Below are 13,396 nucleotides of genomic sequence, written 5' to 3'. Positions count from 1 at the left end.
TTTATTTATATTTTATTTACACTTTATACTATATATATATATATATATATATATATAATATTATTATTATTTTCAACACTCAGTCACTTTACAGTTAAACAAAGAAGGAATTCACATACTAAAAATACACACACATTAATCAAACATTAAAAGCAACTCTAAAAAAGGTGAGTTTTGACTTGATTCAAACATGGACAGATTGGTGCAGTCTCAGATGTGTTTGGGGAGAGAGTTTCATAGAGGGGGCGGCTATGGAAAAGGCTCTGTCACCCCAGAAATACAACAATCAGGGCCATGAATTGTTGTGAAATGATTTGTATTTTCATACTTTATATAGCAATTTGCTTAATTAGTATTTATTTATTAATTATATATCTGTACATTTTTTATTTCCCAACATGAAGATCTAAATGTTTCAAAGCCCTCTTACACACAAGTCCCTCAATTATCTATAAGCCACGCATAACTAATTTAAATATAATGAATACAACAACAAAAATAAAAATGTGTTGTCAATGACACCAATTTAGAAGTAAAATTCCTGTATTCAGAATCTTACTGAAGTAAATGTACGTATGTAAGTATGCCAAAAATGCCCTGTTGTTTACTATTATATTAATATACCTACCATTAGGTGGAGCTAATTTTAACTCTATGTAATCTATACATAATGTTGTCAGATCATGTGTTTTGTTTGTGAAATCTGATTATGCAAAGTAACTAGTAACTATAGCTTTCAGATAAATGTAAAATATAAGTTTCCCTCTGAAATGTTGTGGAGTAAAGGTATAAATAGCATAAAATGAAAATACATAAGTACAAGTACCTATCAATGGTTGTCTATGTACTTAATTACTTTCCACCACTGCTATAAAGGTAACAACCAATCAGTCAAATGAACAAGAAAACAAATAATGCAACTATAAAACAAATACAAATGCCCATATAAAGGCAGGCCTTCAAAACAAAAAGCCACTTTAAATATAACAAAGCAAAATTGAAGACTTCTGCTCATTTTCCACTGGTTGATTTTATTGGACAGAACACCTGTCTGTTTTTTTAACACAGCAACATGAAAATCTCCCCACTTCAATTACTAACATTAGTAAAAAATGTGTCTTTTACAAAAGGATCATCTGTTTTGGAGGGTGTGTTGGGGTACAGCAGTGTGGAGATATTAGCATAAAAAATGAGGAAAACTGGTTGTGTACACCTACTATGAGTAAACTAAAAGTGAACGCGTAAATGAGCATAAGCTTACCTGCTACTGAGTGCTCTCAATGTACAACTGAGTTTGAGCACAGTTTATTTAGACACACAAGACTACAGTATGTGCATTGACGTGACAAAGTGTTAACTATACAGTACAACACTATGCAAGGGATTTCATCTTAAAGCACCCTGTATTACCATCCTTTAGACGACGGCTTTCTTTCAACAGGTTGTCAAATATATTGTGTCAGTCCTAATGCACTCCTGTCCCTGTGCCATTAACCCTAGCTTGAATCAAGAAGTTTAAATAAGAGCAGGCAAGATAACCTTTGTAATGGTGTCTAACCCAGTCGAATCCTTTGAGATTGACGAAACTTTTGAAAGGGGGCCATGAGACAGAGTGACATGCATGACTGCAAAAGATTAACAAAAAAAAACATGACAGATTAATTAAACAAACAAAACACATGAGGTAAACAAGACATGTTCATGGTATCATCCACACACCAAATATAGCTTTCCATGTCACTACAACATTATACTTCATAAAAACCCAGATTTTCAAAGAACACAAATGACAATTTATATATTTCTGTTGGGTATAAACTGATCAATTGATTTCCTGTCTTCTTGACATTCGTTATGACATCACACTTCACTCTATTACTATTCCTCTTTTAATAGTAATAGTAATAATAATAATAATAATAATAATAATAATAATAGTAGTAGTAGTAGTAGTAGCACATGGAAACAGAACAATAATTGCCCTTTTTGACCTACTTCCTTGCTTTGTAAACAAACATATTACCCCCCCAGGGTGTCAGTCATGAGGGTCTATCATCTCATCAGTGTCCAGCCTCGTTCCACTGGCTCATCGACACAGACAGTCAGTTCCTGCACAGAGTTTATAACTCATCCTTGAGTTTAGAGTCTGTGCCTTCATCGTCCTCTTCTTCCTCCTCCTGCTCTTCCCCTTCCTCCTCCTCTTCTTCATCTTCCTCCTCATCTTTCTCCTCCTCGTCGTCGTCTTCCTCCTTTGCCTCGTCTCTCCTCTGCTGATCATCTTCCTCCCGTTTCTTTCTCTCCTCCTCCTCTTGGCTTTCCTTCATCTTCTTCTCTGCGTCCTGGAGAGGATGCACATGGAGACAACCAATTCAAAAAGTGATAAATAGATCATTCCTTTGTAACAGTGGTTGTCTACAATCCAAGCAATTACATTAGGTCACACACACACACACACACACACTTAAAGATAAACGTTTTGGGCTGACCTTAGTTTTACCCCATGTGTCGTTGCCTACTTCCTCTGCCAGGTTTGGGTCATTGGTGATGAGGAAGTTATCAAAGATGGTACCAGACTTGACCTACATAAAAAAGAAGTCAACATGTTACTGTCAGGTACTTAATGCAACCAAATTCGACAAAAGAAAAGCTACATTTTTCAAACATCTTTCCTCCTCAGCATCTCAAAGATCTAATCCCACATTTGAATTTGATTGCTAGTTTGTTGTTGATTTCAGCAAATTCACTCTTTATTAAATCAGTCAGCTACAGTATCTTCTTACCTGCCACAAGTCGAGTCCAATCACACCGAAGCTGTCGTATTTATAGATCTCAGAGTCGGCTGTGTACTCCGGGTTGTCAATCTCAGGGTGGATCCATATGCCCTTGTAGGCAGGATTGTCGATCTCTCTGGGTTTCCACTCACCCTATTAACACCAAGACCGTGTAGTTAATGTCAGAGGAATCTTAAAAGCAAAATAAATCTGCTGATTCAGACGTTTATTTGGAATAAATAATAGTGCTTTTTTTTTTTTTTTTTTTTTTTTTAAAAACAATGACTCAAATTGATATATCGATTATCAAAATAGTTGAAGATTAATTTAATAGTTGACAACTAATCGATTAATCTTTGCAGCTCTATTGGACATATTTTAAGTAAATAAAGTAAATATTTTTAGCACAATTACAACCCAAGCTTTACTCGTGTTGAAACAGGCTGTGTCCAAAATCACTCCCTTATTACACTCAAACAAAATGGCATTAATGTAGAATACTAAGTAGCAAAGAGGGAGTTATTTCCAACACAGTAATAGTGTAACCTATTGACTGGACATTGTATATTAAGTGTTCTAATTATTTGCTGTTACCTTGTAATCAGGGTTAGCGACCATAGGAGGCTCCCACTCTCCGTCCATCTCTTCATCCCAGTCATCAGGCTTTTTAGCATCAGGATCTGGGATGTTCTCAGGCTTGTCCCAGTCCTACCAAAGAGATACAGGTTTAGAAGACATGACTTCACAAAGGTATATCTATCTATATATGAAATTAATGCTGTCTTATAAGCAAAAAAATAATTATGTATCAGTAGGACAAATAGCCCCAAAGGATTATTACAAAATATGGACAAACCGATTTTTAGAGTGTCTCGAGCAGACTGACCTCTGGTTTATTATCATCGGGGTCGGAAATCTTCTCCCTGTCATCCCAGTCCTCTGGCTTTTTGGCTTCAGGGTCCTTAATCTTTTTGGGAGGCAGGAAGTCCCAGTCATCCTCCAGATTGCCAGACTCGACCTTCTTATTGTCGATCTTGACCTCGTAAGTGTTGTCAGGGTTGACTATCAGTGTGTACAAGTGGGAGTACTCATCATCCTGCAAGGAATAAAAGAATTGTTAGCAGCTATTCTAATTGCATTATATTCATAAGTGATTTACATTTAACATGTTTAAAATGCAAAACACGTTCCACTTTCAACACGTCCTCGCTGGTTTGGTTTTATGGTGAGAAGAACAATAGCAATGTTGTTATTACAAAATGCTGATGAATTGGAACACAATTTGGGACCAACGGGAATTAGAAAAAACTTGCCATTTCCCAAGTAAATATAAAAACAAGAACCATTTATTGATCTCTCACCTTGCATCTGATGTCCTTGTTAATCAGATGGTTCTTGCCTTTGTAGTTGAATATGACATGGACCTTCTTTGTGCCAGGGCCACAAATGTCAGGACCTGAACAATCAAACCAAACAAAAAGGAAAGAAAAATGGTAAAAGTTAACATTGGAAACAAGGGCATAAGAGATAAGGAATATCTAAAATGAAAAACATTCAAAACACTTGAATAGCGGCTGTTTAATTTATGCGGATTTGTCTGTGTATACTGTACAACAAAATTAAGAGCTGTCAAAGTCTGGTGAAACATAACGAGAAGAAAAATGCCCCCACACAGATCTTCCAAAATTGTCAAGGTGGCTTCAAATGACTTGTACTCTTATCACTGTAAAAATGTACCTGACAGATAAAGTCCTTTGGCCCACAGTTGAAACTATATGCACTCACCGAACATGATGTTGTAGACCGAGTCTCCGTGCATGTCCTCCTGGCTGAGGCCAGAGGGGAACAGTTTAATGTAGCCTCCACCACAGTCAATGCTCTGCTCATGTTTCACAGTGAACTGGATAACCAGAGGCTGGCCCTGGTTGCTGAAGTCATCAAAACGGGATGACGAGGCGTAGAAGCGGGCGTCCTGGCTCGTCTGCAGACCTGTAGCAAAAAATATTTTTTTAGTGCAATATATCTGTATTAAGGGAAGCTGCAGCATTAAGTATAATTTATTCATGTGGTTTCTATTAAATTGTTGCTAATCAGATTAGCTTAAATGAATGAATTTTAACAAGTATCTTCTCAAGTTGTACAGCAGAGAGAGCCTGTTGTGATGATGTCATGTAGAGACAAACCCTGGAGCGGATCCACAGAGAGTGAATAATGGAACAACTCTGAGACACTCTGACACCACCCAAGATGATTTCACTGGGCATACATCCCATTTAGAGTCACGTGTGTAGATTTTGACTTTACTTCTAAAACTTACTTCAATAACACCATGTAACTTCTGGTAAGGGATAAATATTGTCTCTGTATTGTGCCACAAGCAAATGTCACATGAACAAATAAAGAATTAAGATAAATGATTCTTTTAAAGACCACAACAAAAACTTAAATGAATCCCAAGCAAGCACCATATCGTTGTTAAGTCTCACTCAAATCTCCTCAGATCTCCTCAACACAGACCACAGAAAAACAAGGGATACACACCCTTATTCTATAAAACTCACCCAAAACAATGTGGGAGTTAACCATCTTGCACAGATCCAGAGTGGGTGAATACAATTTAACCTTTCAACTTACCTTTGTCTTTCTCTGCATCTCCATAGAACTTCCCTGCACTCAGGACCAAGTTGCCGTAGTCTGACTTGTGCTTGGATTCCACCCAGCGACTCTTCCAGGCATCTGCACAAACAAGTGTAGGTTCAGCTGCACAGCAGTCACTGTGAACACACTCACAAGCTGTTGATCCACCACTGATGATGCATCGGTGCAGTGGGAAGGTGTTACGCTGCAGGAGCATGCTTTTTAGGTGACCGCCTTCACTATCTACAAGGTGTTTTGTTATGAGGCTGGTGATGAAAGAAGACAGCTAGATAAGGTTAACGATGAATGACCAGGGGAGAGCTGTGCAGGAGGGGGGGATGGGGAGACAGACAAGGTTTGATGATAGCTGGGGGGGTAAAATGGAGAGGACGAAGAGGAAGGGAGGAGAGAATGGTACAAAAGATGAATGGTACCCATGTAGACTAAATGCATCTCAAACTGAGCAGGAAACAGACAATGCAACGCATACATTTTACAATTGTGAGCGGTCATGTCAAACATAATTCCAACCAGCCAACATGAAGAATAGCCACCGGGTTTCATGTAGATTCAATATTGTAATATTTGAGATACAGTTTCAAAGAAATCACAACAAAACACAAATGTAAAATAATGTAGGTATAACTGAATAAATAAAAAGGACCTCACCCCCATCTTCAAATTGCTCTCGAAAAAAGACAGTGGACTCAGCCAGCACAGATGCTGCCGACACGGCCATCAAAAGCAGCGACAGGGCTGTCATTGTGAGAAACTGAAGCACCCCGCCAAATAAAAAAAACGACTATAATTACAAATAAGTCTATATAATCTGTGTACACCGTACAGAAGGCGTTGTTAGTCGGCCCAGTCTATCATACAGTAATGTTAAAGTGAAAGACGCTGCCACTGGTCTTTTCGGCTCAGAACAGATGTCTGAATCTGATTGGACGTCGTCTCCGAACCTCAATAAGGAAGCGTTACTCCTCTCGGCCAATCGGAGGAGAGACCATCCGGACGGGTAATTGCTGTAGCCAATGGGAGCAGACCACGCGTTTGCTTGATACACGCCCAAGGAAGAGTGATTATGCGCTGTAGTTCTCTTAATACATCCATGGCTGTAGGTGAATCATATGTTTGCAGGAAAATCACAATACACATGGTTTAATCAATGTAAAATCAGTAATATAGCAGCTTTTTAATGTATCCAAAGTCAGACTAAATGTAATAATTTGACATTATACTGCCAGACATCTTTTGATCATTCTGGTTTGACTAACAATTTGTCTGTTTTTTTCCACAAAAACAATTCAATAAACTACTTATTTACTAATAACTTTTATACCTTAACTCCAAATGTCCACATGACACATCTATAGGTTGTACATGATTGGCTTCCAAGCTAGTTGTAATGTCACACGTTTGTATGTTAAACTCCAATATAAAGTGAGCACAGAAAAACTTTAGCAGATAAATGTGAAAACAACCTAGTGTCAAACTCTGCACAGTTAAACTCAATTTGTTGCAGAATTTTGGAGAGCCAGTTAACTCGGAGATTGAAGAAGTTTCAGGATATGTTGACACTTGATCGGGGAGAATCGGGACTAAGCAGTAAAGGTCAACCACTGTGTAGCGTCGACTAATGCAACCTCAACTCTGTCCCTTTTCCTGTATTCATGAAGGACTGTTTAAAGTCACATACAATATTAGAGATGTGGAAAGATGCTATTGGATCAATTACAACTATTCTTACCTAAGTAGTGACAAGTCACCTTGTAGGTACCCCAGATCACATTTATCTGTGACCGTCTGTGTCAAAAAAAACATCTTATACAGTGTTTCTATGTGTGCGTCGGTCACTACTGCAGTTTCTCTGTGTGTGGGTATATGAATGTGAAACTTCCTCCCCGGCTGAAACTACCTCATGATCAACTACTGTGCAGATTTTTGTCAGAAATAATGTTTAAATGTTGGTGTTTTGTCCAACCAACACTTAAAAATCTAAAGGAAATCTTTTTATTATCAAGTCGACACAAAACAGTAAAAATTCACATTTAAAAAGTTTAAATCAAAAAATGGTAGCTAATTATTGTTCTGTTGATCAATTAAGTAAGTAATCGTTTCCGCCTTCGATTTGTGTAGGATGTTTTTACCACCCCTGGCATTAGTGCTTTCACTATTTTTTTTTTTTTTGTGATGAACATGGGGCTTTCACTATTTAAAGAAACAGAAAGTTGGTAGGCACCACGCAAAATAAGTAATACATCATTGAGATTGCTTAAGTTTGACAAATCCCCTCAAGTTATTGCATTAACTAAAAACAGCTTTTGTTTGTTTACTGTGGATGTTTATTTATGCTTTTTTATTTAAAACTATTTCTTTTCACATTCTTCTTGTGATGTGACCCTGAGATTTGGCACTGAAAGCAGACCAACTCAGCCCTGTGTGACTGTATGTGAAAGTGAATGCATGAATGATAGCGATAAAGCAAGTCAGAATAACAGTGTTTTTTTAAACTATGACTCAAATTAACAGTAGTATATTATGTAATGATGACAACACTTAGACATGTATTAGGTTCATGTGATACAATAAAAGTACTTACAATAAAAAATAAAAATAAAAGCACTGTTATTAAACACATTTACACACAAAAATCAAACTTTCAAATAGATGAATTGCTTCTGACACAAATTCCAGTAACAATTTCAAGTAACATTTGCAGTACCATGTACATTAACTGTTACGCACACCATTCTTTTCACACTACAGTGGCATTTATTGTTTACTAATACCTTACAGTGCCAACAAATTCATACTCAAACAACTCCACAAAAAAAATTATCTGGTACAGTAAGATGCTCAAATATGGCACAAATGATGTAAATAAATAATCAGTGCAGCACAATGTTTGACATGCAAAAACAAGTATGAATTTACCTAAACTTTAAAAACAGCGCAACTAAAACTTTGGCAAAGGGGAACAGATATAAACAGTGACAATAAGAATGTATTAGTATCTCTCTATGACATACACTGCACAGCCACTGTCTCATTCTCCCTCTTGATACTGTGAGGATTCAAACCTGGCAGGTGAAGTAGAGCAGCCACACTGAACATGATAACTGTCTGGCACTGCTCATGTCTGCAGGGTGGGTTGGGCTGCTTTCCCCTCCAATACTGGATCAGCCCTGCTGTCTGGCCTTCTCCGAGGGACCTGGACAGACATGTTTTGTATCTGTGGAGGGAGAGTACGTAGAGCAGCGCAGACATCTCCTCTGTGGCTCTGTATGCAGATGGGCTGGTAAAGCAATCTCACACCTCCTCCAAGTCTCTCTGTCTGTCTCTCCTTCTAGGGGAGAAAGAAGTTGATGCGCTGGGGAATGGACTTGCATCCCTGGGCTGAGAACAGTCTCTCCTCTTTAGGGACATACAGCATCGCCTTGGCCACTTCATCCAGCGTAGCTTCATCTGTCTCCAGACCTCGTGCTGCATAGGCGTCCCGTGCACAGAGCTTGACATGGCGGTACTCCAGAGGCAGAAATGGCACAAAGAAGTCGATCAAGTGGCCAGACATCAGCTCACTCTGAGCAAACCCACCTGGGGAAGAGAACCATGCAAAAAAAGAAATTGCTTAGAAATCCCCAAACATAACTAAAAGTTCCACCAATCAATGTTTTATATTTAGCTAGAAAAGACTTGCTTTAATGTGAGAGAGTTGTTTAAACCACTGATCCCACCAATAATCAATACTCCAGTCTGCAGCGCTATGCTTACAGCAAATTATCTTGGTCAAATCAAACAGTTGATTACTTTAACTCCCACCCACCACACATGTAAACTACAATTACCGCCTTGTGGTTGTATGCCTCCGCCAACCAGTTAAGTTGCAGTTTACATCCATGTCTGTCCAGACTATTAATGTAGTAAAGACTTTTGAAGCAATTTAATAAAAAGGTATTAAGTGTATTTTTTTTTGACAAAACGTGGATGCTTCACAGAGATCTTGAACACGGCAGCACAGAAAATCTAAACAATCTAAACACCGTTTGAAGATTAGTGTCACCAATTCAAATGTCTCCCCTGCTCTTTCCGAGTATGGCGTTAAAATAATGGCCAGAAAGGCATTTTTGCAGAACATTATGATGTCACAGTGAAGTGTCATCACTTCATAATTGCTTCCTATTAAACATTTGTGAAATGTTGTCCTAATTAGCGTAGGAATTCTTGAGTTATGGCCAAACAAGCAATTTGTGAGGTCACAGTTGCCTTGACCTTTGACCTCCAACATCTAATCGGTTCGTCCTTGAGTTCAACTGAAATTTGAAGACATTCCCTGCAAGGGGTCCTGAGATATCACGTTTTACAAAAATGGGACGTTTGGACAGGCGTATGGGCTTTGCAGCTCACTCAGTAACATTTCCTGCTCAGGGTGAAATGGCAGAGGGCTGCTGAACAGAGACCTGTCAACGTAAAGCCAGCCCTGCAGCATACCATGAGACTCCATAGTTTCAGCTCGCAGACGATGCTCCAGGTCTTCCATACCGATGTCCTCTCGATTTTGACCGGAGTGCCAGAAGTCCAGCGCTACGTCATTGATCGTTGCTCCACCAATATTACTGTAGAGACAACAGGCATGTCAAAAACATGATGTAAAAAGTTGTTGACGTTCATGGAGGATTCATTTTGGTTTGGTTGGATGCATCAGTGCAGAGATCACAGCATCACAGATTAGGGTTGGCAAATAATGAAGCAAAAAAATTGCACAATATCTTCTTTGAATACATTAACTTCATACTTCAATAGAGATACTCAGTTAGTTTTAAACACATTGCTTTTCTCCAAAAGCAAATGGTAATTTAAGTTTGAAAAATGAGATCCGAACAAATGTTATTTAAAAAAAATAAATAAAAAAAAGTTAAATAACTATACTGAACAGATGACCTGTCAGCAGATAATCAGACATGAGTAATTGAAAACATGAAAGATCCATAAAGAGGATTAATGGAGGCGCAGGAAGAAACATCATTCATCACTGATGAGTTGCCAGAATACCTGGGAGAGAGTACATTCTGAGTGTTTGACCCAGCTTCAACAGACAGGCCGAGCCTGATATATAAACCAACCTGAGGAAGAGGAAGATGGCTGTGCGGTAGCTTACGCCATCTACGTTGTCATAGTGATCCATGTAGGGTTTGATGGCATCGATGAGTCCGGGGTGAAGCTTCTCAGCCTCGTCGAAGATGAACAGAGTCTGAGGGCAGCGTAGCACCATGTCCCGGATCGCCTCTCTCAGCTGGCCCTGGGCACACAGAGGAAGACCAAACTAGTGACCAAAATCATTCAAATCTCTAGATCTAGAACGTGCATTGACTCTGTTAAGGTTTGGGGTCTGACACAAGTTCAAGTAGGTGAAAGTAAATAATGAACTTTTAGGTGAAATTTGAGTTTCAGACTATATAAATACTTAAATATAATATATTAGTAAATTATAGCGACTATAATATCCAAACACATGACATTAACGAAAATGATTTATACTCCAAAACAACCATATCTATCTTTTTTAGTTCGACATGTTTTACTCTATGTAAAACATTTGGTTTTTCCCTTTACTCAACTGTGTGCTTTTTAACAAAGAAAGAAACATTTTCATGGCACTTTAGTCATGAGGGACAAAGGTTATAAGTTTTAGAATTACAGTATTTTTTTTATCATTAACCATCTAAATCTCATTTAAAAGGACACCTTGTCTAGACACATGTTCATATATGTTTTAAAGGTCATCCTGTTAAATCTGGGTTCATTTGTGTAATAGCACTGTCAACATTATTTTGAAATCTAATAGATTAGGTACTACGTTGGCCTCTGTGACCTGGTTGGACAAACACTAGGTTCCAAAAAGCCAAGCACAGTGTGTAATTGTAGAACCACTGTTTGTGTTGAAGCATCTGTGCAAACCTTGATCGTTGTCATTCACATGCAAAACAGACTGCATACTAAACATCTGACTAAGCAAACGGGGGCCCCAAGAACACTGCCAGCGTGTTTCTGGGCACATGACGTCAAAACTTTGTGCCAACAGGGCCCTGGATGACTTACCTTGTACGTGTCCACCAGTCTGGCGTGTGGGAAGTGGAACGGGGCAATGAACAGTCTGACACACTCACTCTTCACCCCGTCACGGTACAGGTTATCAGCGATTATCCGGGCCACAAAGTTCTTGCCGGTGCCGGACCAGCCGTGGAAGGAGAGTGTCAGCGGCTTGTTGGACTCTGGGTTGTTGATGAAACCCTGGATGGCTTTCAGAACCACAGACTGAGCCAGGTGCTGCCCGTGGAGCTTTGTCTGAAGGTCCCTCGCCAGACCTGCACATGTGTGAACAGGAAAGAGAGCATGTTTAAAAATGTAGGAGTAACAGTATCAGAGTGACTCTGACTCACCTGGTAGAGTGCGCCCCATGTAGGCTGAGTCCTTGGCAGCGGGTTCTAATCTGAACACAAGCCCTTTGGTGTGTGTCGTGTGTGTCATCCCCCCCACTCCCTTTCCTGTCATTCTTTAGTAAAAAGCTAAACAAAGCTCTAAAAAAAAAAAATCTTTGGAAAAATACCAGATAAATAATAATCCCAGCAATGATGCAGTGCTATTATATGTAAACTGGGAAGGCTCAGAAGTGTTTCAACTGACAGACAATATTTTGTGACAACACTCAATGTCAAAGGGCAATCAAGGTAAGCAACTAAATTAACAATGCAGCAAATGAACAGCTAATAATTCAAATTAAACATGCTGACTTCTTATGGGTGAAACTACAACAGGCCTGTTAAAGAGCAAAAGCCACTCTAAATCCCTACTCCAAGGGTATTGGCTTGCTTACCTTAAAGTAAAAAAAAAAGTATTCTTCCTCCATCATTTTCTTCTTCTCAGGGTGTCAGAAAACTTTAACAACAGATTACAGATCAATATAGGTCTCACCTCCTGTATAAGACCTAATCCATGGTTGCATCCTACTGTACGCTCATATTTACATAAAAAAAAAAAAAACATTGCGTAAAATGTTTGCCAATTGAAAGCGGTACATCTGCTGCCCTCTCTAGTCAGTTCATGTGAATTTTTAGTTGTCATAAAAACTTTCAGAAGCCTCCCTTTTTTTTGATTGAACTAGTTAAGAGGCATGAAGTCCATTTATACATATTGTGCATGATACATTGTTGAAAATGGTAAAGTTAATGTGATTTGCAGTCATGTCCAGAGACAGTATATTTGCGGTCTCGCGGCCAGTCCAAAACATGCACTAGGCCACAGAAGCAGACAATTGCAACCACCAAGCTGGAGTGTGATACCTGTGATGTTGTTGGTTATCCTGCAGTCTCCAGATTCACAGCACTGGCCCATACTACAGTACCACTGATGCAGCAGGCTGATGTAGTCCTGAGGAAAACCTGCCCAAAGATCCCTGGTAGGAACTGCTCACATCAACAGGACAACGAGTCAGTAATATATCAATACTAGGAGCCAAGCTAATCGACAGGAAGGACATTGTTCCTACCGTGAAATATAATGTAGGGTGCATAAATTGTGGTAAATCGAATTGAAATCTGAAAAGCATACATTATAGCTTGTGATAGGATAGCTTCGTTAACAATTTCGTACCTTGCTGTGTAGCATCGTCTTGGTTGGGTTGACACTCCCCTTCCCATATATTGCAATAAATGTAATTAAAATAGTAAGTGGAAACGTTGGAAATGCTGTCGAACCGGAAGAAGTCGGCCTCTGCGGACAGAGCCCAGACCACAGGCAGCAACCACCGCACAAACATTGAAGAGGCTGGTCCGTGGCGGCCGAAACGAGACTGAACCCCGCGTCCCGGGTCTCCTCTCCGGTTTATCTAAACCCGGCCGTTAGCTGGCGGCCTGCAGTGTGGAATGTTTACCTCCCTCCGCCATGGTAGCGAAGGACGGGCGGTTTCCCCGCCCCCCCCGTTGTCCACG

General features: G+C 39.4%; 2 protein-coding genes across 2 annotated transcripts; both read right to left on the bottom strand.

Annotated features, from left to right (window-relative positions):
* Window positions 1–1,011: 1,011 nt before the first annotated feature.
* Window positions 1,012–6,352, bottom strand: calr (calreticulin). Its single transcript, XM_078259004.1, has 9 exons — window positions 6,078–6,352; window positions 5,406–5,507; window positions 4,557–4,760; window positions 4,133–4,227; window positions 3,658–3,867; window positions 3,366–3,479; window positions 2,781–2,924; window positions 2,487–2,579; window positions 1,012–2,339 (listed from the first exon to the last, which is right to left on the bottom strand). The coding sequence occupies exons 1-9, from the start codon at window positions 6,169–6,171 to the stop codon at window positions 2,121–2,123; spliced, it is 1,275 nt and encodes a 424-aa protein (XP_078115130.1). The 5' UTR covers window positions 6,172–6,352; the 3' UTR covers window positions 1,012–2,120.
* A 1,545-nt stretch (window positions 6,353–7,897) lies between these two features.
* tor3a (torsin family 3, member A) lies at window positions 7,898–13,380 on the bottom strand. The gene is made up of 6 exons (XM_078259003.1): window positions 13,059–13,380; window positions 12,749–12,871; window positions 11,508–11,773; window positions 10,532–10,707; window positions 9,900–10,024; window positions 7,898–9,005 (listed from the first exon to the last, which is right to left on the bottom strand). The coding sequence occupies exons 1-6, from the start codon at window positions 13,222–13,224 to the stop codon at window positions 8,758–8,760; spliced, it is 1,104 nt and encodes a 367-aa protein (XP_078115129.1). The 5' UTR covers window positions 13,225–13,380; the 3' UTR covers window positions 7,898–8,757.
* Between the last annotated feature and the right edge of the window lie 16 nt (window positions 13,381–13,396).

The sequence above is a fragment of the Sander vitreus genome, chromosome 9 (assembly GCF_031162955.1).
Source record: "Sander vitreus isolate 19-12246 chromosome 9, sanVit1, whole genome shotgun sequence".
NCBI lineage: Eukaryota > Metazoa > Chordata > Actinopteri > Perciformes > Percidae > Sander > Sander vitreus.
The sequence above is the reverse complement of the archived record's forward strand: the minus strand, read 5'-3'. Positions and strand labels throughout refer to the sequence as shown.